Source organism: Dysidea avara, chromosome 7, assembly GCF_963678975.1.
Source record: "Dysidea avara chromosome 7, odDysAvar1.4, whole genome shotgun sequence".
NCBI classification, from domain to species: domain Eukaryota; kingdom Metazoa; phylum Porifera; class Demospongiae; order Dictyoceratida; family Dysideidae; genus Dysidea; species Dysidea avara.
The window spans coordinates 30,405,543-30,432,481 of NC_089278.1; the positions used below are offsets into that span (position 1 = coordinate 30,405,543).

At 40.1% G+C, this 26,939-nt stretch overlaps 1 protein-coding gene across 2 annotated transcripts in view; it reads left to right on the forward strand.

The window, feature by feature from the left end:
• The window catches only part of LOC136261051 (eukaryotic translation initiation factor 4 gamma 2-like), a 46,561-nt gene that overhangs the window by 5,408 nt on the left and 14,214 nt on the right, over positions 1 to 26,939 (forward strand). Inside the window, exons 9-22 of one of the 2 annotated variants that reach the window (XM_066055016.1) lie at positions 1,558 to 1,668; positions 1,893 to 1,967; positions 2,334 to 2,509; positions 4,144 to 4,391; positions 5,190 to 5,332; positions 7,448 to 7,720; positions 8,084 to 8,227; positions 8,558 to 8,812; positions 13,026 to 13,127; positions 13,621 to 13,750; positions 13,990 to 14,072; positions 14,120 to 14,218; positions 14,509 to 14,610; positions 15,237 to 15,294. In XM_066055016.1, the coding sequence (XP_065911088.1) occupies positions 1,558 to 1,668; positions 1,893 to 1,967; positions 2,334 to 2,509; positions 4,144 to 4,391; positions 5,190 to 5,332; positions 7,448 to 7,720; positions 8,084 to 8,227; positions 8,558 to 8,812; positions 13,026 to 13,127; positions 13,621 to 13,750; positions 13,990 to 14,072; positions 14,120 to 14,218; positions 14,509 to 14,610; positions 15,237 to 15,294 (1,999 nt within the window). The remainder of the gene's footprint in view (positions 1 to 1,557; positions 1,669 to 1,892; positions 1,968 to 2,333; positions 2,510 to 4,143; positions 4,392 to 5,189; positions 5,333 to 7,447; positions 7,721 to 8,083; positions 8,228 to 8,557; positions 8,813 to 13,025; positions 13,128 to 13,620; positions 13,751 to 13,989; positions 14,073 to 14,119; positions 14,219 to 14,508; positions 14,611 to 15,236; positions 15,295 to 26,939) is intronic. The other variant, XM_066055017.1, reaches the window with a different exon arrangement.

The following is a 26,939-nucleotide window of genomic DNA, read 5'->3' on the forward strand; positions in this document are numbered from 1 at the left end:
AAGGTACAAGAAAACACACGTAACAGTACAAGATAACATAGATACAACACACTTAGCAACTGGCGCACCTGTAAGCGCATGCGTAGTTTTGCTGACTAATGGCGATATTTTCCTGAACCAAAAATCAGGACTGTCAAACTAGTTGTTAACATTTTGTATAAACAGACTACTAGTCTGGCTTCTTGTCTAGGTCCTGACGGAGCCATTTGTTAGAAATAATGTTTCTAGTGCTTGTGATATCAATTTAAAAATTAATTTTGTGACCACAGTGTCTTGCTTTAGGCCATATTGTAGTCATATTTCAGCAACTATACACATTATTCACAAATCCTCTTGTCAGTCCCTCACAAGTGATGTTCTTCAAACCTTAGAATTGTTAGTAAGTTCTCATGGTTCTTCATTGGTCTGATTTTTGGTTCACAGTTTTCACTGTTTGGCATGGGGACAACTCATGTTTCCATAACAACGTTTGAATTTCATGTCGATTTATGAGAAGTTAAGAATGCATAAATATTTGATAACAATGCATTAAGAAAAATCAAACCCCTAATCATGAAAAATGATCGATAGTGTACATGTGGGGTTTACAGTATCCCGTAGCCTTAAGTAAAGTACAAGTACTTTTGAATTTTCCAAGTATAAGTACAAGTACTCTGGCGACAATCAAGAGAGTACTTAAGTAAAGTACAAGTACATTTTACTGTAGCAAAATATATACTGTATTCAGTGTATTGTAGTATGTAAGTGTACCTAGTGGGGTTAGGTTTTTGTCAACTATTCACTCTCTTAAACATTTAAAGTGCACTAACTTAAGCAGCAGCATTGTTTTTATTTGCCAGAATTCTATGACATCATTTAATCGTGGCTACATGATACATAGTAAGGTTAGGGAAGGCACTAGAAGAATTGTACAATGCACCTTCATGCAATTTTGTTAAGTACCCACTGTGTACAAACTATGTACAATGTTTGCAGTACTTACAAGTACTCAAGTACATACAAGTACTTAGCAAAGTACTTGAGTATAAGTACAAGTACACTGGGAAATTAAGGAAGTATTTAAGTAAAGTACAAGTACTTTCAAATCTGTACTTAAGTGTACTTAAGTATAAGTACTCATGTACTTGGCCCCATGTCTGGTACGTATTGTCTGTCACTCTGTGAAACTGGGTACCAGTATTTGCTACTTTGGGTCAGAAATGTATTGTCCTATATTTTTTTCACATGCACTACCTGTCTAGAGATAGATTCCTTAATCCAATAACATGGTACCAAACTTCAATTAATACAAGGAATCACGAAGTAGAAGTGATTTGATGATTTCCTATCACACATTCACAAACTTCCTGGTGTGCCTGTTCTGTTAGAGTAACTGAATACGCATTGATAATTTTATTTTCCATTAACTGATGTTTATAATTTAGCCTTTATGTTGTTTCTATAAGGTCCCTACAGACCTCTTGATCTACCAATAGTGAAAAGGTCAACCGTCTCTTTAATTTAACAATGCTTCCAGATTCCATGGTATATGTTAATATACCATGTTATGTGGTGTAGGGTTGGATGAACCAGTATTTCAAGAGGATGACACAAATATCTACTAACGAGGAGCTACCCCCTCGTTATCGGTTCATGTTACAGGATACCATTGACCTTAGGAGCAATCAGGTGTGTACATTGTTTGTCTGTCAGTCTATCAGTCTGCAAGCTGATCCGTATGTGTAATGTGTCCACATTGTGTATGCGTGTGTGCATGGCTGCATGCGTGCGTGCGTGCGTGTGTGTGCATACAAAGTATACATCTATAACAGGGGTTGTACCCTGCAATTGTCATGTGTGATTGTTGTTCAATGTTCACTCAGTATAAAATTTATCAACTTACTTTTTCTCAGTGGATACCTCGAAGAATTGCTGACTTTGGACCAAAGACTATTCATGAGATACATGAAGAGAGTTTTGCATTGCAGGTAATGTGTTGTGGGTATTGTGTGCATGTCCTGCGTATATATTTTGTATATCTGCATGCTACTTAGCTGTTTTTTACTTTACTGTTGTTTAAGTTGTGATAAAGGGTCCTTCTATGAACTTGCTGAATCATAACTTTGTAATGCAAACCTGAAATTTAGTATATATGTTAGGCTCTGTTGTCAGTCACTGCAGTCCTAATTTCAGGCAAATAGCATTTCCCAGGTGAAACGCTGAAACAGGCAACTTTAATGGTCACAATTAGCATGTTTGAGGTTGGGATTCAGTACATGTACTAGAATGAAAGGTTAACCTATTACTAGGCAGCAGGCAGTACGAGTTCTCAAACTAGCATTGTTTCATTACAGAGTCACAGTACATCAAGGGGATCCCCGAGTGTTCCTCACTACTTTCCCATTCGTCCAGGACCACCTTTTGTGCCAAACCAACCACTAGCCCCTGTAGGTGCCAACTACATGCCACCACCAATGCACAGACCCCCGGCTCACATGGGCTACTACACACCACCACCACCACAACCACAGTAAGTTTATATGTACATATGAGTGTGTACGTGTGTGTGTGTGTGTGTGTGTGTGTGTGTGTGTGTGTGTGTACGTGCATGCATGTAGGTTACTAGTCTAGGCTATAGTGGCTATCAATTCAGGGCCTTACTTACATGAATAATGTTCTGCTGAAGGTGTTTTCTTGGCTTAGCTGTCTTTCTTAAGTTTTCGTAATGAGGACCCAGATTATGATGGAAACATGTCTGGTTCCATAGTAGTCTATATACATTGTTATCTCTGAAAAAGTTACAAGAATAATGTCAGGTTCATTAAATACTCTAACTGAACAGCCACAATCAAGAATTTAGGCTTAATTATATATTATTGTTTAACTAGGACCGTGTCACATGCAACCAAGTACATGTACCAACATGACAACCAACACCAGGGCAAGGCATATACAGTGTGTAACTACTCAGAGGAGGTACGACACGAATTAAGTGCTACTGAAAAGAATTCGTAGTAATTGCATTCTTCAAATGATAAAATCGTGGGAAATCAATCTGTAGATGAGATTTGATGAACTACAAAGCTACTTAGACACTTGTGCAGTTGATTTTCAATGGCTTTCTCTTCCCAATTTGCTGCTTGGCTTGATTTCGTATGGTTAGTTTTTCATCATGTGATGGTTCCTCCAATAGGCTGTGTATGTCGAAACTGAACCACTGGGTTTGAATGGAGTTGATTGCACCGTTGAAGTAAGCATGAGAAAAGAGTTCGATCAGCGTGTATTTTTCGTTGATAACCCCACGAAATAGCTTCCTGTACAAAACATATGCGCTCATGTGTGCGTGTCATCATGTGTGCATGTCATACCTCCTCTGGTAACTACCATACTGTTCAACAGAATAAAATGTACGTAACAATACCTAGGATGAAACTGACTGCTATATTGAGGTAGTGACTGCTCTATTAGAGTATATCGATCTGTGCAAGTTTGCAAGCTGGATACACTGAGCTTAGCTTTTGTAAACAGGATAGCACTAATTATTAGGATGGAGAGCTAGACTTTTACTGGCAATTAAGTGTGTGTTCTATTACACAGATAATCGTCTGATTGCTCTATTAGAGTATCTCGATTGTACAGTACTCTACAGTGCAACTGAGTTACTTCCACCCTTCTTACAACATTATATCTCACAAGCGTCCACTCTCCGACACCTGAAAAGCAGGCAGTGTTAAGCCACCTCAATCACCTGCACAACAGCAAATGGCTCTGAAGCACACATCAGTGTAATTAATTAACACTAACATTTCTACGTCTATGTTCACATGGATGACGGCTCATCGCTTAGATTAATACCTTTTCCAGAAATGCACCAGTACTGATTGGAATGTAAATCACGTGCTAATCTGTTTTGATCAACATTAAATAGAACTGTCGTGCCGTTTCAATCACTGGCATGAAAACTCATGATTTTTATTCATCTGTGCTAAAATGTTCACCGGCAATCCGAACCCCGGTTACTGCAAGTTCATAGGCCTTGTAGTTTTTAAACACTATTTATAACATAATTTTATCTGCACTTCTTATTATCTTTGGTACTTAGTTGTATAATTAGCTTTCTGTCTTCTTGGATGCTTCATTCAGTTCACGTCTTCTTGTCCACAGTTTTGTTCCTCCTCCTCCTCCTCATCCAAAACCAATGAACCATCATGGAGGCATTGCTGATGAAGGATTCCTTCATCCTCCAGCTAATGGGAAGGATACGCTCCGTCATAAAGACTTGGCACTAGATGATCAGGACCACCCCGTTGTGTCCCCACCACCAACCAGTGTTGTTTCTAATAATAGCACACCACCTCAGCTACAGAAAGTATCTGGACAACAATCTAGTGAAACTGTAGAAAGAAAACAAGGTGTGTACTTTGTAGTGGTAATCTACCGTCGTAGGTGTACTGTTTATCTGCTTTCCTGTAAAACATGTGTGTATGTGTTTGTTAGTGTTTTCACTTGTTGGGAATATAGTGTTACATGTCTCACCATGAAATACAACAGGTTCCTACATGTATTTAGGAACACATTGAATCAAATAGACAAGGGAGCGTGTAACTCTGTACACTACCAATACAATGGGCGAAATTCAAACACGTGTCCAGTATTACTATGTATATCATTGGTTACCGTATACGGCAAAACTTCGAGGGGGAAACATTCGCGGTTTTCTCGATTATGCTGCCAACCGCGAATGTTTTCCCCTCGAACATTTTATGTGCAAAAACCTAAAAACTATGCATAACTACTACACCTTTCTGCATTTTGTAGGTCTTCATAGCCAGAGCAGCGGTTTTGCAAGCTCACACATTTGACGTTCTTTAATTGTATTGTGTTTGTTTGGGAACACTCCATTTTTTAATGCTCAACACATGGCGCTGCTTAAATATGTCAAGCTCAAGAAACTGACTTAGCCAGATCTGGAGGAGTCCTTAAGTGCTTATCACGTTTCACCAGGAGCTTAACCACTATCCACGAATGTTTTCCCCACGAATTGCAAGATTTCTATGCAACTGCGAATATTTTCCCACGAATTGCAATGCTTCTGTGCATCCGCGAAAGTTTTCCCCCTCAAAAGTTTTGCTGTATACGTTACATCATCTTGGGATGTAGGGATTTTTCCATTTTCTACTTAAAGTTGTTTTGTGTTTTCTATTTTGTAGTCAAGAAGTTACAGCCAATCAAACGTGATGAAAATGTCAGTCTGAGGCCATCCACGGCACCTATGAAGGTTGGGTCAGGCAAGAAGCTTCAACAGCAACAGCCACAACCATTGGTTAAAACTGACCAAATAAAAGAAACCAAGGTACAGAACACATACAATGCACACACAAACAACAATACTACCTGGAGGAGCACGGTATGGGATACAAGTCCCATATGTTCTGAACATCATGGACCACGCTGATGTGTCTGTCCTTAATAGAGAGGTGTCCCAATTCGATAGGACCTGAGCTGGACGGAGCGACATTCCCTTTACAATTGGGCCAACCTAGCTTTACTCATAGAGATTGATCATAAAATACACACCCCTTATTGGTAGCCCGGTGAAAAGCAAGACATGAAGGACCACACACCTTAAATATCACGTATGTAAATCGGATGGCTGCATACCTAGGTCCAGTCATGGATTTTTTCTCCTTTCTGCAACTTTTCAAACACACCATATGTAGCTAATGTCTTTGAGCAGGCTGTAGGACCAGGTGTCCTACAGACCTTCTGCTATAAAGCATTAATAATTTAACTAGTGTCCATTTGGTTCTACTTGGGATACTTAGAGATAATGAGTCACTCTCTGGAATTCCTATGGATATAATTACATGAAAATAACAAGGAGAAACATCCTGACCGCCTGGCAGACCCCTGTAAGCGTTCAAGCGTAAATCGGATGGCTGCAGGTTCGAGGCTACCCAGGTCCAGTCATGGATTTTTTCTCCTTTCTGCAACCTTTCAAATACACCTTATGTAGCTAATGTCTTGGAGCAGGCTGTAGGACCAGGTGTGCTGTAGGACCAGGTGCCCTACAGACCTTGCAGTAATAAATAAAATATAGTCCAGTTGGCTCAAAATACTGTAATAAGGCAGTCACCCTAATACAACAGCCATGTTCAATATTCTAACAGTCACACATGTATATCATAACTGAACGAACTAGTAAATGAAGTAGGGATCTAGCAATAATAACCAGTGAAACAAGATTATATGAATGGTGTTATTGCAACATAGCCCTGTGGGAAAACCCCTACTTTGGCATCGAACAAAATAACATGCCGATTTGTCATGGGGCTATGTTGCTGACGAAGAAGTGTGCTGCAACCGCTTTACTCTCAAGTAATTTTCATTTAAAAATTAGCATAGTTATAACGAATATAAATTACATCATTTAACGTCATGATTACATAATAAGTTATTACATAATATTGAATATAAAAGATAATAATCTGAGCTATTATTAATCTTCACTTTATGACAGGCTATATTGCATTCATATGATCTTGTCTCGTTACTTTTTGTTAGATCCCTACTTCATTTTTAAACTAATAATTTAAAAATATACTAGTGCAATATATTCCAGTTAAATGGCTTCCTTTCCACATAAGATAGTAAATTCTTGCATATGACTACAAATGTCACAAGGGCATGTATTAGAAACACAATCAGCCAGCTGTATTAAGAATGCTAGCTTATACCGTATTTGACTGGTTAATAGCCGTGGCTACTATAACTTTCAGTAAGCAAACCCTGTGGCTACTATCCGAGGGCGGCTACTATGAGCTTGTGTGGCAGCAGCCCGCAGCGTATATACGGATTCATGAGTGACTGACCTTGTTTAATCATCCATCAATACTGTCGTTCATTTTTACTTCTCTCTAAAATGCTATTTCCTGGCTTAAAATAACTCCTTTACCTGATTTCTGCTTCAAACATGTCGTGTCAACATTTGCAACAGTATGTTCAGATACAAGCCGTGGCTCTTATGCGAAGGCAGCTCTTATGACTATAGTTCTAGGCTGTGGAGTGGCTACTATCTGGGGCGGCTATTAACCAGTCAAATACGGTAACTACAAGCGTAGCTCCATGTGAACTGTATCTGAGGTGCTAGCAATAAAAGGCGGAGTATTTCAACTGTGTTGTCTTGTTGACAAACAAAACCAATCTTCTATCATACTATGAGAGCATCACTCCTTTGGTGATTTGGTATGATAAAAAGCATTCAGAACAATTACCACTGTGCTGTAAATTTATTGTGATAAGTGGTAGAAACAAACAAATACTAGATGTGTATATGTTACACAGAAAGGAAGCCATTTAATCATTTGTTACTGGATTGTACAATATTAGACACTCACCTCTCATGTAAACTCTTATTGTCAAGCTGTCCTTATTTCAGGGTGATATATTTATGATATCAATTGTGTAGGAACAACAACTGACACTTGATTCTTCTGATGATGAAGAACCACACCCACTAAGAAGACCAGCAGCAGGCCACGATATGCCTCCACCCATGGGAGCCCCACCCATGTTCCATGGACCACACCCACCACCACCAAGGGGATTTGGCAGCAGTCCAATGGACATCTACCATCGTGGAAGTCCCAATCAACCTCCTCCACCTCCTGGGGGATATTATGGGCCTGCTGCACAGCCCTTCTCATCACGAGCCCCTCCTCCTTCTGCACCTCCTAATATGGTAATGATCTAAATATAGAACTTTTTGCTTTAAATGCACAAGGAAAGTCTCTTTGCATAGTTTAAAATTTTGTGACATTTCCTAGTCTGTCTTTAATAGGCTGACAGTTGTAGCAAACTAGTAAATCAATTGAGAATTTCAACTGTTATACAATATATTACACTGTGAAATGTACACATTGGTCACAGCAGTCAGTACATATAATACAAATGGATTGAGGTTTTACCATTTGTAGTTTCATATTTACTCTGCCTAGTTGTACCCCTTATAGTAAGGACATCCAAGCATTCAACAAAGTAATCATTTGAAGTTTGTGCTGCACATTGTGTATTTTGTGTTAACAATGTTTTTATTATTGTCTAGTATTTCAATCAACCTGGTGTGGGTCACATGATGCCTCCCCCACCCCCTCATTCTAATCAGTTCCCACACTACCAAGCACCGCCCCCTGTTTCCATGACAATGCAACCACCTCCACCAAGAATGTTTGGACCACCAGGCCAGCAGGTGTGTGTGTGTGTGTGTGTGTGTGTGTGTGTGTGTGTGTGTGTGTGTGTGTGTGTGTGTGTGTGTGTTGTCTGAGCTCAAGTATTTCATCAACTGGTGTACACTGAATTTCAAGTGAATGCTTTGTTAGAATAGTTAAACACTTTAATGGACTCCATAATTTATTTGTCTAAACAAATTCACTTATCTGAACAAATGATTAAACTGGTATACAGATGTTTGGATAACAAGAGGTTCCACTGTGCCAACATTCATTCTTATAACCTCATTTGAAGTATAAAGTGTTTCATTGTCTGTTCTTAACACTACATGTGTAATACTTTGCTTCAGGGTGCTCCGATGTTGCCTCCAGCACAACCTGGTCTACCCCCTCCTCCGATGCATCCGTCAGCAAGAATTCCCCCAGGGCCTCCTGGTGAGCCGTTCTATCGTCAACAACCACCCCCACCCCCTGGGGGGCCTATGTACCATGGTCCACCACCACCCCGGCAACACGGGTGGGGTGGAGCTGTCATGATGAGACCATCTTCAGAGAACTCACCTCCACAAATGGCCGGCACCATTAATCCTCTAGACAGAACACAGGTAATACTTTAATACTACTCTACAGTGAAACTGATGGCCCCTTTTGGAACAAAAGTGTGGTCTCAACAGTGAGACAGTCTAATTTGATGAGGTCATGAAATGCATCTTCAGTGTTCACTTCGTCAAACATGATTGCTTTGACCACTTAGCAGTGACATCCATACCACTTTGATAAGATCACTTTCTTTATTATAGTGGCCATGTCACATAGATCTAAAGATTCATATCGTGACCTCATAAACAAGACCATCTCATTACGGTGACTATGTCAAGTAGGTCCCAATCACAACTACTGTGTACTTCATTATTTTTAGTAAGATGCACCACAGTGTTTTAGTATGGTGGGTATTTAAATTTCTATTCAATTTATTTTTTGAGGATTTCTTGTGTACTTTTGATAAACACTGTAATTGAACACTCAGTATGAATAAAGTTCTAATGATCACTTTAATATTATGAATAATGAATACCAGCTTCATACATCTCAATGCTTTAACAATATTCTGGCATGGAATTGGGAATGAAAACAGTTGGATTTTGCAAGCAAAAGTTTTGAGACCATAGTTAACCAGTTAGTGGTTGAGAGGGTACTATTATTTTGGTCAGAGAAATGTACAGTTTCAGGAGTAGTAAGCACATTATTTGTATGAATTCTCTAGACACTGACTTCTCTGTTAACCATCTCCTATCCACTTGGCTCCTATTAACAATGTTGTTTCAAGTGGACTTAAACAGCTAACTCCTTTACCTGGTTTCTGCTCCACGTATGTCCTGTCAGCACTTACATCAATTGTTTGTCATGACTCTTATCCGACGGTGATGATAATTTAATGGTTCAATGCAATAGTGTTCCACCAATAATATTGGTGACGGATGCATCGGAGGAGGGGATCGGTATCAAATTGGAGGCCGATATTTGCCATTTTGGTATTGATTGGTATTGGTTATTAGGCTATTATCGATTAATAAACACTGACGACAATTGTTATCATTACGATCATAGAATAAATATTTTATTAAAGGAACTTGGGATATAACAGACTCGAAAGAGTGTTGAGCAAGATCTAGCGTAGAAGGTACAGGATTCACTTTTGTTAAACAAAAGATTGAGATACTCTAATAGAACAATCACTGCCTAATAAATATTCTAATAGAGCAGTCATGCATTTGCTAGCTTGAATGGTGTGTACTATTTTTGTCATGAAACACTAGTGCAAATAAATCCACGTAGTATAATACAATATAGCCATGAACAAATGAAAGTTATATCGGTAACTGCATCAGTAAAATTCACTGCTGGGTATTGGATTGGTAGATATTTTCCCACATCAGTAGAGCACTGCAATGCAACTACTGTACAGGGAAGGTGGGCATACATGTGTCACAAATATTTATTTATAGTATAAGTACTCATCATGGGAAAGAACAAAGTTGAAAGTGAAGCAGGGGTAGAGGGGTGTTGAAACAACCTTAAGCATGACTGTATACATCATGAATGGGAATTATATTACTTTTCCATGTATAGCAGTTTTTATCACAACAGTGGCAAGCTCTTGATGTCTTCTTGTTTCCTCACAAAAGGAAGAACCGCTGAATCCATAAGAAGACGTGATCCTTACTAGTGTCTAAACGTAAAGTGTTTATAGGGGGAAACTCATTGTTCCCAGTAAGCCATCAAATACAAGTTTCCTTGTGCGAAGATGTTAGAATGTACACAGTGCGTAAACACACTTACATACTGAAATGTTATGTTTGACAAATAAAGGACAATGTTACCGCCAAAGTTATCCACTATTCGGTAGTAGTGAGTGTTAGCTTTGTGACTTAGGTATGAGAAGGATTAGTGTCCATTCTGTATCCAGTAGTCTAGTGTGTATATATGTATACAACACATGTAAGATACATTAGATACAATTTTATGTGTTCCATTTAGGGTCATTACATTTGTAGGTGTGTAGTTTGTTAAAGGTGGGGTCATGATATCTGTGTGATTTAATGGCAATGTTTTGGTGTCGGCTAACTGGTTGAATCACAGGTGCTAAATTGAAGCCTTGAATTCTGTTAACTACACATTTGACTTTTCCCTATTCTTTATAGGAAGAACCTTCTCATGTGCTGATCTTGACTTGTTTTCTCATGAAGTTCCTCCTTCTGTGCCTAAAAATACATGTTGTCCTTACAGATCTAGACGTACACACTCACACATACATACATGTAATTGGCTTATGGTTAAATATGTTATGTTGACAACAGTAGCAACCACAGCCACAACTCTTGTGTAGGAACTGTTAGACCTCATTATTATTTGTGACAAATGCCATAAATTAAGCGACAAAAGTTTGACAACTTTGACAATTATGTAGGTTACATGGTATATTCTCTGCCTAAATTGTTAAAAAAGTACTTATTTGGATGACCGTATTTCTTACAGCACAAAACTTAATGATTGGTCCCATGTATATGATAGACACAGTGCATGCTTACACACAGCAACAGCAATCTAACATGATTGTGCCTACCCAGTGAGCGAATGCTGCGACATCTGCATGCTACTCACTCAGGTGCTAAGAGTTGTCGAAGGCAAATCTTAATAAGTCAACCCACAGAAGGCACACAAGTGAAGGTGTAGGCACCAGAACTCCCACCTGGACCTTTACCCTCTATGTGAGACATGGACAGCATTTTCTTTCCCAGTTGATACCAGGTCACCAGGTTTTAATGAGAGTAATGCGAGTAAAGTTTCTTCCTCAAGGAAACAACAAAATAGCAAATTTGAATAACCGGGCATCAAACCTGAAACCTTTCAGTTACCAAGCCAACCCTCTAGCAGCTATGCTACATTCACACATGTATGCTAGTGACACAACACACAGTGAAATGTCTTTAAATGTGTAGGTATATTGTAATGCTGTAATGTGCATCATAGCATTGTGCTTACCAGAGTAAAACCTCTCATGAGCTCAATAAAAACACCTTTGTAGTAGTAATGACAAAAGAGTTTAATCCCAACAAATCTGTCACCATACATTTTTACTTTTGAAAAAGGAAAGTATACACAATGATATATATTGGACCACCAATTCTTGGTCCCAACTGTCTGTAAGCTCCAATGTGTACAGCACACAATGTAGAGAATGTACAATATGTGTATACTATCCATTCCTTCTTGTTTAACATCAATATCAGTACATAACAAGTAGGACATCACTTATACAGGTAATGGCAAGTTAGTTTGAAAATGGCCTAAGGCTGTTTATAGTACCAATGAAGTAATAGATAGTTGGAGGCTATGTATAAACTACAGTGCCAATTACAGCAAAGGAAAACTGTGAATAGCAGTAGCAGCTGTTTCCAAGGTAATGATTATATCGTCACAGTGATGTTTACCAATACTTGAGTGCCTATCCTTAATCTTAGTTCAATTTTCCATATACTAATACTACATAGTTCACTGATCTCCCTAATGTAACTTGGTGTAGTTCGGGTATAGTTACAGTGTTGTATAGGTGGTCAAGTGAGGGAATTTTGCATACAGACATGTGACTATTAACACATTAATTTTCAGATCTTTACGAAACATAAGCTTCTCATTGCATTAAGTTATCGCTGTCAATTTTCTTCAATGTAGATTACAGGTATTCGATTCAGGTATATATATTTGAACTAGGTACCAATTGTGTGGCCATTCACATGTTACACTTCGGTGTGGTGTTGTGTATTTTCATTTCATTTTCTATAACGTTGTCCTCCATTTGAAACGAAAGTAAAATAGGAGACGAATTAATATGTTTGGTCTCACTTAAACCAAGAGTGGGTATTGTTATTCACTCTTGCTGAAACTGATGCCTCTATAATAAGGTTAACTATGGGAGGCCTCAATCACAAGAACCTTACAAATGAGGTTGTAAAGCATACATGTTAGCACCAATAAGGTATACTGCTAGTTTCAGTGTGGTATACCATAAGTGCATTAGTGACTCTACACATTATATTACTTGTAATTTTTGATTTTATTGATTTATGTGGTGGCTACTCATATAGAATGTATTATGTCACTGAGATTGGTGTGTTCAGCTACTCAATCGTGTTTTTGAATCAAACCTTTGGCAACCGATAATCGCCTAGTTGAAATTTATAACTGATTATTGAGGTTCTAGAAACCTCCAATCAATTAACTGATTGTTCATTGAAAGTGAACTCATTTATTATGCAGCCATTACCAATGAAGTATGTCAGTACAAAGTCTGGTAAGAAGGGAGGAACTGGTGCCAGCAGTAGCAGCAAATCATCCGTGAAGGATCAAGAAAAGGCCCTGGTATGTGTGGTGTGTGTAGTGCACTATGCTACACATTGTTCAATATAATGTCTCTTGTGTGATCTGTTAGAATGACAGACCAGCATGCAACATGGTCAGCCACTAGTACATAATAGTTTACATACACAATACTTTTAAAAAGCTTATTTTGATAGTTCATAATGTCAGACTATTTTTAATTTGGTCGGTCATTGTGGCTTTTGGGATGGAAAATGACAGGCTGTTATTTTGAGCTCTGCTACATGATGTCTGCTTGACAACACACAAACTTGGTCAACTGGTCGGTTTTAGGAAGACCAAAAACTTCATAGCTCTGTGCCACCTGTTCATAAGATGAGGAAGTTCTTACTTTATTCTGAGAAATGCTAAAACTATACATGTATGTATGTTCAGTATGTACAGCTGCATAAAAAGGAGCATTGTGGAGCCCTAAAAAATCCCTCCTAATTTCCTATGTGACAAATAAATATTTCCTACTTGTTGTTCGTGTTAGGAATCTATTGTTGGCAAGTACCTTACCACTCTGGACAGAAAGACTTCAGTTGCTGAGGTCTCCAGACTTGACAGCATCAGTGGAAAAGATCTATTCTCTGTTCTCATGACAAAGTTCTTGGGAAAATCTGGTAAGTGTAGTAATACACGTGCAATGTACTAGCTACACTTGCACTTATGCACACACACACGCACACACACACACACACACAATGGTTTCAGCATTATATTACACTGAACTGTATGATCAAGGTGTGGATAGTTGAGTACACAAAATATCAAGAATTTATTCTTGTCAACTTAATTTGCACAGTCAAGGAAACTGAGTACAATGTATTTTAAAATATACCATAACACTTTTATTTTCTAGAGGACGATCGAGTCCATATTAGTGAATTGATGTATGACTTGTTCGCCCAGAGGAAAGAATACATGAAAAACAGTTTCATCGAGGTACATAGTTATAATGTGTTTACCAGTATGATTACATCATCTCCTAGGCACTCAGGGAGGTGTTGCGTTCCATCAACGAATATCAGACAGTGTATAGTCAGTGTAAGGCTTATATTGCAGGCTTTGTAGCCAGGGCCATCGCTAAGGTAAGCAGCATTGTTATTGTGTAATGAAGTGTGATTCTATTTGATGTGCTCTGTGTGTGTTTGTATACATAAATGCTTGACTCTTCCAAGTGCAATCCTAAGGTTCTCTCTGTCACTGGCATAATGCTTTGAATAAAAATTAAGTTAACCAAACTATTAACATGTGTATGTACAAGTATAGATGAGACTTGATACTGATTATATTATATACATGCACATTTATGCATGGAAAAAAACTATATTGGTTTAGTGTTAGTAAGATACTTTGTTACCATGTTATTCTGCTGCAGAGTATGATAAACATCAGCGACGTCAGCCCCCTGTTTGTCAAAGGTCAACACCACCCAATCATGTTAACCATACTACAAGCACTACTGATACTCATTGGAGAGGTACAGTGTTTGTGTGTAGTGTCTGTGAACTGTGAGACCAAATTATGGCAAAGGGCTCCAGGTTGTGTCAAAATAGAATCTGGCATCTGTAATAATGTGAAACAGAATAATGTGCCAACAACATGTGTTTGGGATGTATTTGCTATTGTATTGTACAGCCTGTCCACGTTCACTGGTTTTTTATATTCTATCACACAAGCCATGTTTAGTATTAGCAATGTGAAGCCCTTACATTTCTATGATACAAGCCAGAACGAGCAAATTGCGACACTTCATATTAACATCCTATAAGTATTAGACAAAGTTTTGAGGGGACTCTAATCAACTATAGGAAAAACTTTGATAGCGTTCTCAGGATACCATGGGATATATTTGTGTATGTGATTGTTTGACTTATATAGTAAGCCATACTACTAATTGGGATATGTGTGTATGCACCTTTGCTATTTAACTCAGTAAGGGTATCTTATTGCAGATAAGTCACATGTAGGTATTTACATCCAGACTTATTGTGATTTGATCATGTGTATGTAATAAGCAGTGATGCAATAGCCTTTGATAGTATGTAAGGGACTTTTGTTTGTGATAATAGCCTGGGGGTGGTTTTATTTGTTTATCATCAACAGGATGAGTTGGTATCACAGTTCACATCTTCAAGACTACAACTAGCTGCTTTTCTACCCTGTAAGTGTTTCTCTCTGTCCATATCTGTGTGTGTGTGTGTGTGTGTGTGTGTGTGTGTGTGTGTGTGTGTGTGTGTGTGTGTGTGTGTGTGTGTGTGTGTGTGTGTGTGTGTGTGTGTGTGTGTGTGTGTGTGTGTGTGTGATGGGGGTGGGGGTGGGGGTGGGATCATAGTCAGTGCTTCCAAGCAGCAAACCACATGCAACAGTATTTACTGGCTAAACTAACTGACTTGCTAATGTAGACAATCTTAGCACTTGCTATACTCATACCTCCTACCAATTCAAAGTGTTGTAAATCCTCTCAAGGATACCATCATCTTAACTCTGGACTAAGTGCTGTGTAATGAGTGTAGTGTGTCTGTGTGTAGCACCTCAGTAGTACACAAATATCTTAGTGTACTCTGGGTGGCATTGCTGTGCCACACAGCTACTTAGCTATGTGTGATATCATTGCACACACACACCTATGGAATGTATCTACCATGAAAAACCATGCTAGATCTATAAACTATGCAAGGTGTATGTGGGCTAACATCTTTGAGTGTCTTTAGGGGAAATCATTTTAAAATGTTTACTGAGTATTATGGGTTGCTTATATGGTAATTAATGGAAGCAGCGTAGTTCTTTCTCGTGAAGTTTTCCTATTTTCATCTGTGGACAAGTTTCAAGATTGAAGCCCTCAGATGTCTGTTTACAAGGTTCCAAAAGACAAGATTTAAATGACGTGAGGTACTTTTATAAATGGTGTAAAATTTTTGTTGGAAGTCTGGAGGAAGAGAAAAGAGATTTCAGTATTGCCTGTATTATCTATGTTTGTACATCTGTGCTACACACATCTATTGTTAGTGGAACCTTACATGTGTTGTGAAATTACACCCTGACCTGTCCAATAAGGTAATTGTTTCATCAAATACCTCCTTATTCATTAAACTATAACTGAAAATCTTAACATGTTTCAATAGACATGTTAATAGACATGTTTACTTTTCTGTTGAAACAAATTAACATTAGCATTTACAAACACCATAGACATGTTGCAAACACAAACTTATGTGGTACTGTATATATAACTGAATCATGTTAGTAATACATATGGCAACTGAAGTACAGGAAGGACATGCATTGTCTCACACACTTGTTACATACATACATACTATTAATCTAATGGAGCCCTCGGTAGTATAGTCTACCAGTTGATTTTACTGAGGTTCCTGATAGATTTACAAAAGTCCCTCTTGATATGTACATCACATGTGGGCTATATCTGAGATTAAGTACTTTCATTTTGTAAAGTGATATTATTTTGTGCTGAAGTAGAAAGTGTACTTGCTGTCACAACACACATAGTAACACAACACACATAGTAACACAACACACATAGTAACACAACACACATAGTAACACAACACACATAGTAACACAACACACATAGTAACACAACACACGTAGTAACGCAATATGTTGCACATTGCGATACAATGTTACGTTGGTATAGTGTGCTTACCATGATTAATGTTTGTACCAACTATAGTATAACGTTTTTGTAAGACTGTAAAGCTTTTCTCTTTGTACTTTATGAAATGATATCATTTGTCTGTTATGTAAGGAAGGAAGTGTGATGTCTGGACTGCAGTACTTTGTGGCATAGTGTTACAACATGTTACAACAGTGTTGTGGTACATTTATTGTTACATAGACACTACCAGAAACATGAGTAGATGTTTTGTAAGACAATAACCTATTTCATAGCGTAACAAACAAGCTGTAACTAAGAGCACAAGCCTAAAATGGTTCCAGATTTAATGCTCACAAATGCCTATAATTGCATTAGGGGTTAAATGTATCTACAGGTGTAGGTGACCTCCCTTGTTTCCCTACTTTCTTTTCTATGATCCCTATTTGAAAATTCCTAATTTTTCCTTATACTCATTTATTTACTCTTTTTTTTTGTAACATTATTATGTCTGGTGAACCCACACACATGCATCATAAGAAAGAACAGCACCTTAGTTAATGTTTTCTTCTGAACACTCACCCTAATTACTGACTGGAAAGTGAAGTGGCCATTACGCTTCGCTTTCAGCTATGTTCAGCCCATTAAAATGAAGAATAGTAGGAGAAGCACCTTTGCAATCAATCCAGTCTCCATGGAAAACACAGTCGATTCCTGTTACAAATGTAGCCAGAAAACCATCATGCTACCTCGAATCAACACCTTGGGCTGTCAGCAAAAGAAATGGGGACACAAAGGAGGACAAAAATAAGTCTGTGATGAATGTACTGCGGTATGCCAAAAGGCACCTGTCAGGCTGAAGCGACATCGAGCAACGAAAAAATCAAGTCCATAGCCTTAGTCGTTATCAAGGTAGTGAAGTTACGCTTGTCTGAAGGCATCAGGGAGGCAGGCAGGTGGTTAGTCAGTCAGTAGAAAAAAATTAAATTTTGTAGTAATTTGTTGTAAGCATTTAGGATCGTACTGAAGGCACTTTTGGGCTTGAACCAATACTGCCAAGACGTCAGGATGGTTTTGTGAAGTTGGTTTTGTGTGATATTTTTTTTGGCCAGACAAACCCAAATCTCCATGATCCCTAATATACAGTACTACCGTACTGTATGATATTTTTTTTGTTCTACTGTATCTGTTATACGTTGTAATTTGATTACAGACTTTTTATTTGTGTGCATGGTATGCGTAAAAGGCATATCTCCATTGCAAGAGAACAGTACTTCTATTGTCATTAGCTCAATAATAATGACCCACACATGCACTATGTACTATGACAACCACATGGTATAATTTGCATCACTAATGGTGTGTTGATATAGCAGACAACTTACACTCAATGGCAATATCACCATACCTCAAAGCTGTGCTTACTGTATGTATAGTACATTCCCACTAGGTACTTGTAGGAATGCATACATGAGACTTTGGATGTTATAAATTAGTGGGTGTGCTTCATGAAAAAATGTACATGACAAGTGTTTGTGCTAGAATGTTGTCACTTGTACGAGGTACTTTTTAGTACAGGAAGTTGAATCACTCCTGGATGACAGATAATATTTGACATGCTGGGGACACTTATAGGCTTTTAGGTTCCAAGTTGTTAAATAGATGATGAAATCATTGTGGGCTTGATAGTGGGTGATGATATATTGTGTCTGATGTGGTTGATGATTTGTGCCCACACTTATAACATTGTTGGGCTTTTATATTCATGTTTGACTTACTTATAGAATAAATTATGACAAATGACATAGTAGATGATAAGTGCATTGATGTGAACTATTTACCCACAAAACATGTGGTGTACTGTTTATACCATGAGAGAGTGTGACAGTGTCATAAATGTGACAGTTTGATTATAAAAATAGTGATCCTGTAAAATTGATTCATGCAAATACGTGGTCGCTTTGTGGCTGTCGAGAAGTTCTGTTAACTATGTTGTGACTTTTTCTTTCTCTGAGCTACACATTTTGCGTGAAGTCAATTGCGCTATACTTACTGATAATAACCATTATCACATTACTGTCTCATCACACTGACACATGTACTGTGATTTACCATGTGTGGGGACTATGTTGTCAATTGACCTCATCAAATATCAAGAACTATCCATGACCAGACAGTTGCTTTTCATATACTATCAGATATCTATATACCCTTTACAAACACCCAAAAAGTTCGATGCTGAAATTTGATTGGCTGTCCCATAGTGCCATACTCATATCCTATAGAAACCACGCCCTGAGGCTATACAAAATATAGCAACTGTAACATTGGCAACACATTGGTATTTACATGGTTAGTAACATCCATGCTAATAGACTTCAAAACAAACATAATTGTAATTTTAGTAACCCTCAGGCCCTGTAGTAGCACCCTTGCTGTGCTACACTCAGGCATCACAACACATGGACTTCGGGTTACTAAATTCCATATAACAGTGTGTTTAAAGTTGAACTATTATCCAGAGCTACTTTTCTTGTCGTAGCTTTTTTGAAGCAATTGTTCTATCAATGTCACAATGAAATTTAAAATTTTTCTGATTTTACCAGGTAGAGGTGAATACAGAAATTGACTTCTACACAAATGCAGCTCTTTCCCATCAAAAGGAAGACAGTCATATCTTGAAAACTTTGGAGATTGTTTGTCATTGTTATGAGGTGTAATAAGATTGGCGTTACGTAACATAGTTAACAGAAGACAAGGACTTATGGTCAACCACAATGTTATTAAGCCAACAAATCTGCTAGCATGATACAACACTGTTGTAGGATAAATGTACAGATCCCAATAAATGTATCAGTGATAAATACTTCTACGTATTTTAAATGATAGTTTAACTTCATAACATAGGATTCTACGGAATTTAGTATCCTGAAGGCCCTGTGTTGTGGTGCCAGAGTGCAGCGAGGGCACGACTACAGGGCCTGAGGGTTACTAAATTGCTGTTTCAAAGTCTGACTAATTTAGACTACAACTTCTTGTTGTATCTTGACAGCTGCTTGATGTAGCATTAATTTAGTTGAAACGAGTCCATTATACACCTTCTGCTTATTCAGTATGGCTGTTACTATCCATTTAAACACCCACCTGTTGCCATTGTTACAATTGCCGTGTTTTGTATCTGTATCGCCTCAGAACGTGGTCTCCATAGGACATCACTATAGAATGTAGAGACAACATTTTCAGCCAATCAAATTTCAGTATCAAACTCTTAGGATTGTTTATTGGCAAGGAAACACAGATATTGGAAATTATTGAGTCCTGTTAGAAATACGTCATAAAGTTATGACCTTACTAAAAAGACTATTAGTAGTTCAAAGTCTACTCACAATTATATCAGTCTTGAAGAGCTAATAAAGTGACTCAGCATGTACATAACTTACCTGGTATCTAGGTTACTACAGCTATACACCTAATCTTGTTATCACCCTTCACTGGAGATAGAAACCATATAATAGAACACTTTTATGATACCCTACAGGCCAGCTGTTGAATATGGAATCTCCCTCCTCATACCCGAGATACTCACACAAACACATACTGGTGTGCAGCTGCAGGCGCGGCTACTAGTTCATTTAATTTAACAAACAATTAGGTGTGCAGCTGCAGGCGCGGCTACTAGTTCATTTAATTTAACAAACACTACATACACTAATTACAAAACTTAAAATAATGTTATAAACACTAACTACACATATTAACTTAAAAAACTCCCTACTTGTGCCTAACCAGGGTGGGGGCCTACGCAGTGCAATTAATTTAAGACCCACTGTGCCCAAGTGAGCCTAAGGGAAAAAACCGATAGGGGCTTTTTTTTTTTTTTTTTTTTAATTTTGGCTGCCCCTAACCGAAAAAAACCAAGCGTATCCACCCTATTAAATACAATGCGTGCTGTGTGCGAAAAGTCCAGAGTTAGCAGCAAAATCTTCACCATTATCTAAATCTGTTAAGGATATACACCAGACACAACTGGGAGGGGGGGTGGGCCAGCCAACACTGTCGCACCTGTCAGCCTAGAATGAACATGCGTTCACACTTTAGCTATATAAATACTCACACATGAATCACGTGCACTAACACACATGCGCAATGTATTACGGTGGGAGATTATTTTCTGTCTAATTCGCAAGCTCAACCGACATAAAATACATCTCCCTCCTCATACCCGAGATACTCACACAAACACATACTGGTGTGCAGCTGCAGGCGCGGCTACTAGTTCATTTAATTTAACAAACAATTAGAGTAACAAAGAAGGCCTAGTGTTGGTTCACACTCTGCAGCTAAGCACCATATGTTACCCCTCCATAAACACCACCACAGGTATCCCCTTAATAAAGATACTGTTATATCCCTATACTCTTGGACACTGTCAGGCGGTTCTCCACAGAGTCCTCAATGTAGCCATCTTTAGCTGTCTCTGATCTCCACCTTCCATGCTGGCGGAACAATCTGTCTGGGACCCCTGCCTGGGCTGCAGCGGAAGCACCACCTGCCCTGAGACTGTGCAGACCATATCCTGAAACAGGGTAGCCCAGTTCCAACATCTTGCCCCTAAACTGCTCTCTCACGGTTGTATAACTGAGCGGACCTGTACCTCTTAGTCTCTCACCACCACTGGTTCTGGTAATCCCTCTAAACAGGAAGAGCTCACTTGTGGTGTCCAACTCGACCTTAGCCATGTACCGCTCCAACATTCCTACTGGGCAGGTCGGCATCCCTGTCCTGGCAATTAATACTTCACTTCCTTGCCTGAGTTGATCAGTCTTGCTACGTGGGATCTGGAGTTTGGCCATTCCCTCAGCAATAGTGACATCACTAGCCCTAATGTGAATGACCTCATCAAACCTGAGAAAACCTGCGAAAGCCAGCAGGCTCAGGGTAGTGATCCTCATGTTTGCCAGAGTTGGATGAGAGTTCATGTTCTCAACCATGTCAGCCAGCATGTCTACAGTCACAGGCTTCTTCTTCCGCACAGGCTTGCAACACAATCTCCTTATTCCTTGCAGTGTAGCTTGTACAAATGTTGCATTCGCTGGAGATTCTAGCCCTGCTAGTGTGTGAGCCCAGTTGATCGCATTGACAGCTTCTTCTGCAGCTGATTTGGATTCAAGGCGGTTGGCAATACTCTGCAGATACAAGGCAATGTGCTGCTCCTTAGCTGGAAATACTGGCAGGTTATGAGTTGAAGCCCAATAGCGCCACCGTTGAAAGGCTCCTAGGTATTTCTTGGCGGATGAGTCTGCTCTGCTCTTGAGCACTGTGGATGGTAGCTGCGAAGCAAGCCTAGCCAGCTCAGGGTCCTCAAGGTCCTTCAGCGTGAGCCAGGTCCCTGTCGTCTGGACATCTGTGGTAATAACACAACATGTGATACAATATCTCCATGCATAGGTGACCTTGAATCCCATTGCCTTATCATTCATGCTTACTAAGAGTCTGATAACTATGTTTCCGTAATTATAAAGTATAACATTCTATGTAAAACTAGCAGCTAAGCTAGCACATTAAACATTAAAACACTTGACTACCCCAGCACCTGGGCTGGTCCATTAAACATTAAAACACCTGACTACCTCAGCGTACATTAAACCTTAAATTACTTGACTACCCCAGCACCTAGACTGGTACATTAAACATTAAAAACACTTGACTACCCCAGCACCTGGGCTGGTACACTAAAACACTTGACTACCCCAGCACCTAGACTGGTACATTAACACACTTGACTACCCCAGCACCTGGGCTGGTACCTTAAAACACTTGACTACCCCAGCACCTGGGCTGGTACACTAAAACACTTGACTACCCCAGCACCTAGGCTGGTACATTAAAAACACTTGACTACCCCAGCACCTGGGCTGGTACATTAAAACACTTGACTACCCCAGCACCTAGACTGGTACATTAAACATTAGGAACACTTGACTACCCCAGCACCTGGGCTGGTACACTAAAACACTTGACTATCCCAGCACCTGGGCTGGTACATTAAAACACTTGACTACCCCAGCACCTAGACTGGTACATCACATTAAGCATTAAAAAAACACTTGACCTCCCCTACATCTGGGCTGAAATCTTTTTATTTATTTAATTAATTTTTATTTATTATTATTTTTTTTAATTTATTTATTTTATTTATTTATTTATTTATTTTTTACCTCCAAAACTGATAATAGCACATGCATAGTTTACATAAATATGTCCCTATTACATTTATCATACCTTAACAGTCTACAATGGCTGGCTAGCAAATCCTAGCTGTACAGTTACTGACCCACCACTATGGTATGCGCAGTGCCAACAAGTTAGTGTTGGGGTAACCTACAAACAAGCTGGAGCCTCTTCTTCCAGGAATTATAGTGAAGGTAGCTGGTGTCAGGGTACGGGTTTCTGCAATGAAGCTGGCTGGTTTGCCTCCTTCTGGGAATAACATAGGCCAGAACGGCGCTGATGGCCATTCTGGCAATATCAGAGTTGCTGCTGCCTTGCACTTCAACAGGTGCCTGATAACACGTGGCACCAAGTTTACAGGCGGACAAAGCCAGTTGTTGTCCATTTGCCAGTCGCAAGTGAAAGCATCCACATCCTCTGTGCCTGGGTTCCAAAACCTAGAATTAAAACGTGGCAGCTGTGTATTGTAATAGCTTGCAAAGCGATCAACTGTGTGAGGGCCCCACACTCTGTCCAATTCCATGAAGGAAACATGATCCAGGCTCCAATCATCATAGTCAACAAGCCGACTGAGGTAATCAGCGACCTCGTTATCCCGCCTTGGTATCCACTCTGGCTCAACGTGGACGCAATGTGCTAGCGAAGTCGAAAATATAGCAAGTGCTTCATTCTGCAGGTCAGGTTTCTTACTCCCTACTGACAGTATACGTACTACATTCTGATTATCAGTGAACCACCTAACCCGCTCATTAGCCAACTTAGCTGCAAGGGCTTCCAGCACTAGTCTAACTGCTCTTAGCTCACGCCATGTGGAGCTCCTTTTGGATTCATCTGGCAGCCATGTACCCTGTGCTATGTGACACCCGTGTTGCACTGTGTAACCTGCATAACCAGAGTCACTAGCATCAGTGAACACAACCCTTACTGCTGAGGGCCCCATCCATATATTATGCCCATTGAACTTTTCAATTTCGTTATACCAGAACCCGAGTTCCCCTCTTACATGGTCGGATAGTGGCAGGTACTGTAGCCATGACATGCGTGTGTTCAATAAGGTGTACAGTCCCCTGGTCATTAACCTGGTCACTGGACCCAACCCTGGGGACATAGAAATTATCTTACCTGTAATACTAGCTAGGGCCTTAGCAGGGAGGGAGCACTTGCCTATTGCATCTTTAAGTAAGGCTTGCAGTGCATTAATTTTTGCCTGTGGGACTGTTATCTTGCCTTGCTCCAGGTCCAGCTCAAAGCCAAGCCAGGCGCACTGTTGGGATGGTGTCCAATTACACTTTGTATGGTTTGTGACAAAACCTGCTCTACTAAGGTCCTCCTGGACTAGTACACTAGCAATCTGTGCCTCCTTTTTTCCACTTACTGCCACTATCCCATCATCTAAATAGACAACTGCCCGCAAGCCTTGGGCCCTCCAGTGCCGAACCAGAGGTCTCAACAATTTGGTGAATAGGTAGCATGCAGTGGCTAATCCAAAAGGTAACACACAAAAGACATAAAATTGCTGTTTCCTGCCCTGACCCCAGGAAAACCCCAGAAATTTCCAGTGTTGCCTATGGATATCTACGTGGTGGTACCCCGATTTGAAGTCAAAAGAAAACATATAGCCCCCTTGTTGAAACATTGACATAGCCACCCTTAGATCTTCGTACTTAAATTTAGCCTTCAGCAGAAATTGGTTAAGATAACGCAGGTTCAGGACTAGTCTCAACTTACCAGAGCTGTTGGACACTACTGAGAGTGGGCTACATATGTGAGGTTTCTGTGTGACTGTTTGGATGCAGCGGTTCCGTAGCAATTCTGCAACTGCCTCAGTGACAAAGCTTGGGTTATTGGTAGCCGACTTCTGGTTCTTAGCTATGAATGGCGGTGGCAGAGAAAGGAGAGGGAGCTTATACCCCTCCTCAATGCACTCAATCACTGGATTGGAGGCATTCAACATTGTTCTCCAGAATTCTATCGAGCCTTTAAGCCTACCTTGCACATCGACTATTTGTTCCGAGTTCTGTTCTAGCTCCCAAAAACGTGTGGGGCCCACCATGTCACCTTCTGTGACCTCCACCATGGTATTGCTCTTTCGTAAACCCTCGTCACCATCATGAGTGTCATTACTTAGGGAACCCACCTGCATCCTGGGCCCACCTGGCTGGACTATGGGCTGTGATACTACACTCACTCTGAACTCATCATCCACAGTTTCCAAAGTGTGGGCACAATCAGTAGCAGATTGGTTACTGCTAACCTTGTATACATCCCCCTTACCCTTAGCATTGAAAACAGTATTGAGGCCATTGGTATTACCCACTACACTAACAGCATAAGCACTATTAGCATTGCATACATTATCAACACCATTAGCATTATCCACTGTAGTTACTGCATAAGCACTATTAGCATTGCATACATCATCAACACTCTTAGTATGACCCACTTTATTCACAACAAAATTACTATTAGCATTGCATACATTAGCATTTTCTACTGTACTTACTACATAAGCACTATTAGCATTGCATACATCCTCAACACCCTTAGTGTGACCCACCTTACTCACAACAAAAGCACTCTTAGCATTGCATACATTATTGACACCCTCACAATGACCCACTGTACTCACAATACCCTGACTTGTAGGTAGTACAATGCTCACACCATAAGGTGTACCCCACTGACATTCAGCATAACAATCATTACTATTCACCAAAGGATACGGTCTACCACCCCTGAACCTGGCTGGACATTGAGCCCTCAGGTGTCCCATCTGTAGGCAGTGGAAACATGGACCTGGCACTCTTGCTGGTGGTCCTGGTGGCCCAGTTGGCTTCATGAACATGGGAGGCTGGGGGTGCGGTGGCGGCCCAAATACAGGGGGTGGTGGCATACCACAGGCAGGGCCTGTGCCTACTACTGGAAAGGGGCCAGCAAAACCCTGACTCACAGGCTGAGGCGGCGACTCCCTCTCACTAACTGTCCTCTTTAGTCGCCGTCTCTGCTCCATTGTACGCTTCTCTGCGTCAGACCATTTCTTGGCATCCTTCTCGTCGGTGGCAATCTCTTCCTTTAAGTACTCTTCCACCGCACCCCAGCCGCAGTCTGAGCTATCCGCAAGGCGAATAAGCTTTTGCTGTGCCGCAATGGCGTGCACACCTTCTTGCAGCTGCTCTCTTGCGTTCTTAAGAACGGACGCTGCCTGGGGTTGCTCCGGCTTCAGCTTGTCCAACATCGAGGCAGCTGACTTGATGGCGTTGTTCACCGACTGATTGAAGGCGAACTGACGCTCATTCCCTTTTCGACGAAAGGTCGGTTCGGGCTCCTTCTGCTGGATCTTCCGGACGATAAGGTGGGCTGTCTCCTCTTGGCCGTCCGCTACCTCCTTCTCGAGGCGCTCAAACTTGGCGTTCATATCCTGCTGGATCTGCGCGTGGGCCGCCTTCATATCGTCCTGAATCTGGGTGTGGGCCGCCTTCATCGAGTCCACGGACTTAAGAAGTAAATCCAGCTTCTGGGAGTCATCCATCCTTCGGAGGTAATATTGTGGCTCGTGAATAGCCGCCTAGTAAATTAACAACTTATATACTTATTACTAGAACAGGTACTAGCAGCCAACACTGTCGCACCTGTCAGCCTAGAATGAACATGCGTTCACACTTTAGCTATATAAATACTCACACATGAATCACGTGCACTAACACACATGCGCAATGTATTACGGTGGGAGATTATTTTCTGTCTAATTCGCAAGCTCAACCGACATAAAATACATGTGGATTAATCCTCATGGTTGAAGCCTCCCCATATTGTTAATCCTTCACTATACTTGACAGCCCTATATGGTATTATTGATAGCATGCCAGCTATTCCTGCATCCATATGCACACACCATGTGTTGTAGTGTGTACATAGTTAACCTTTATTATGGGGCTTAATGATACAGTACATACATGGGAACT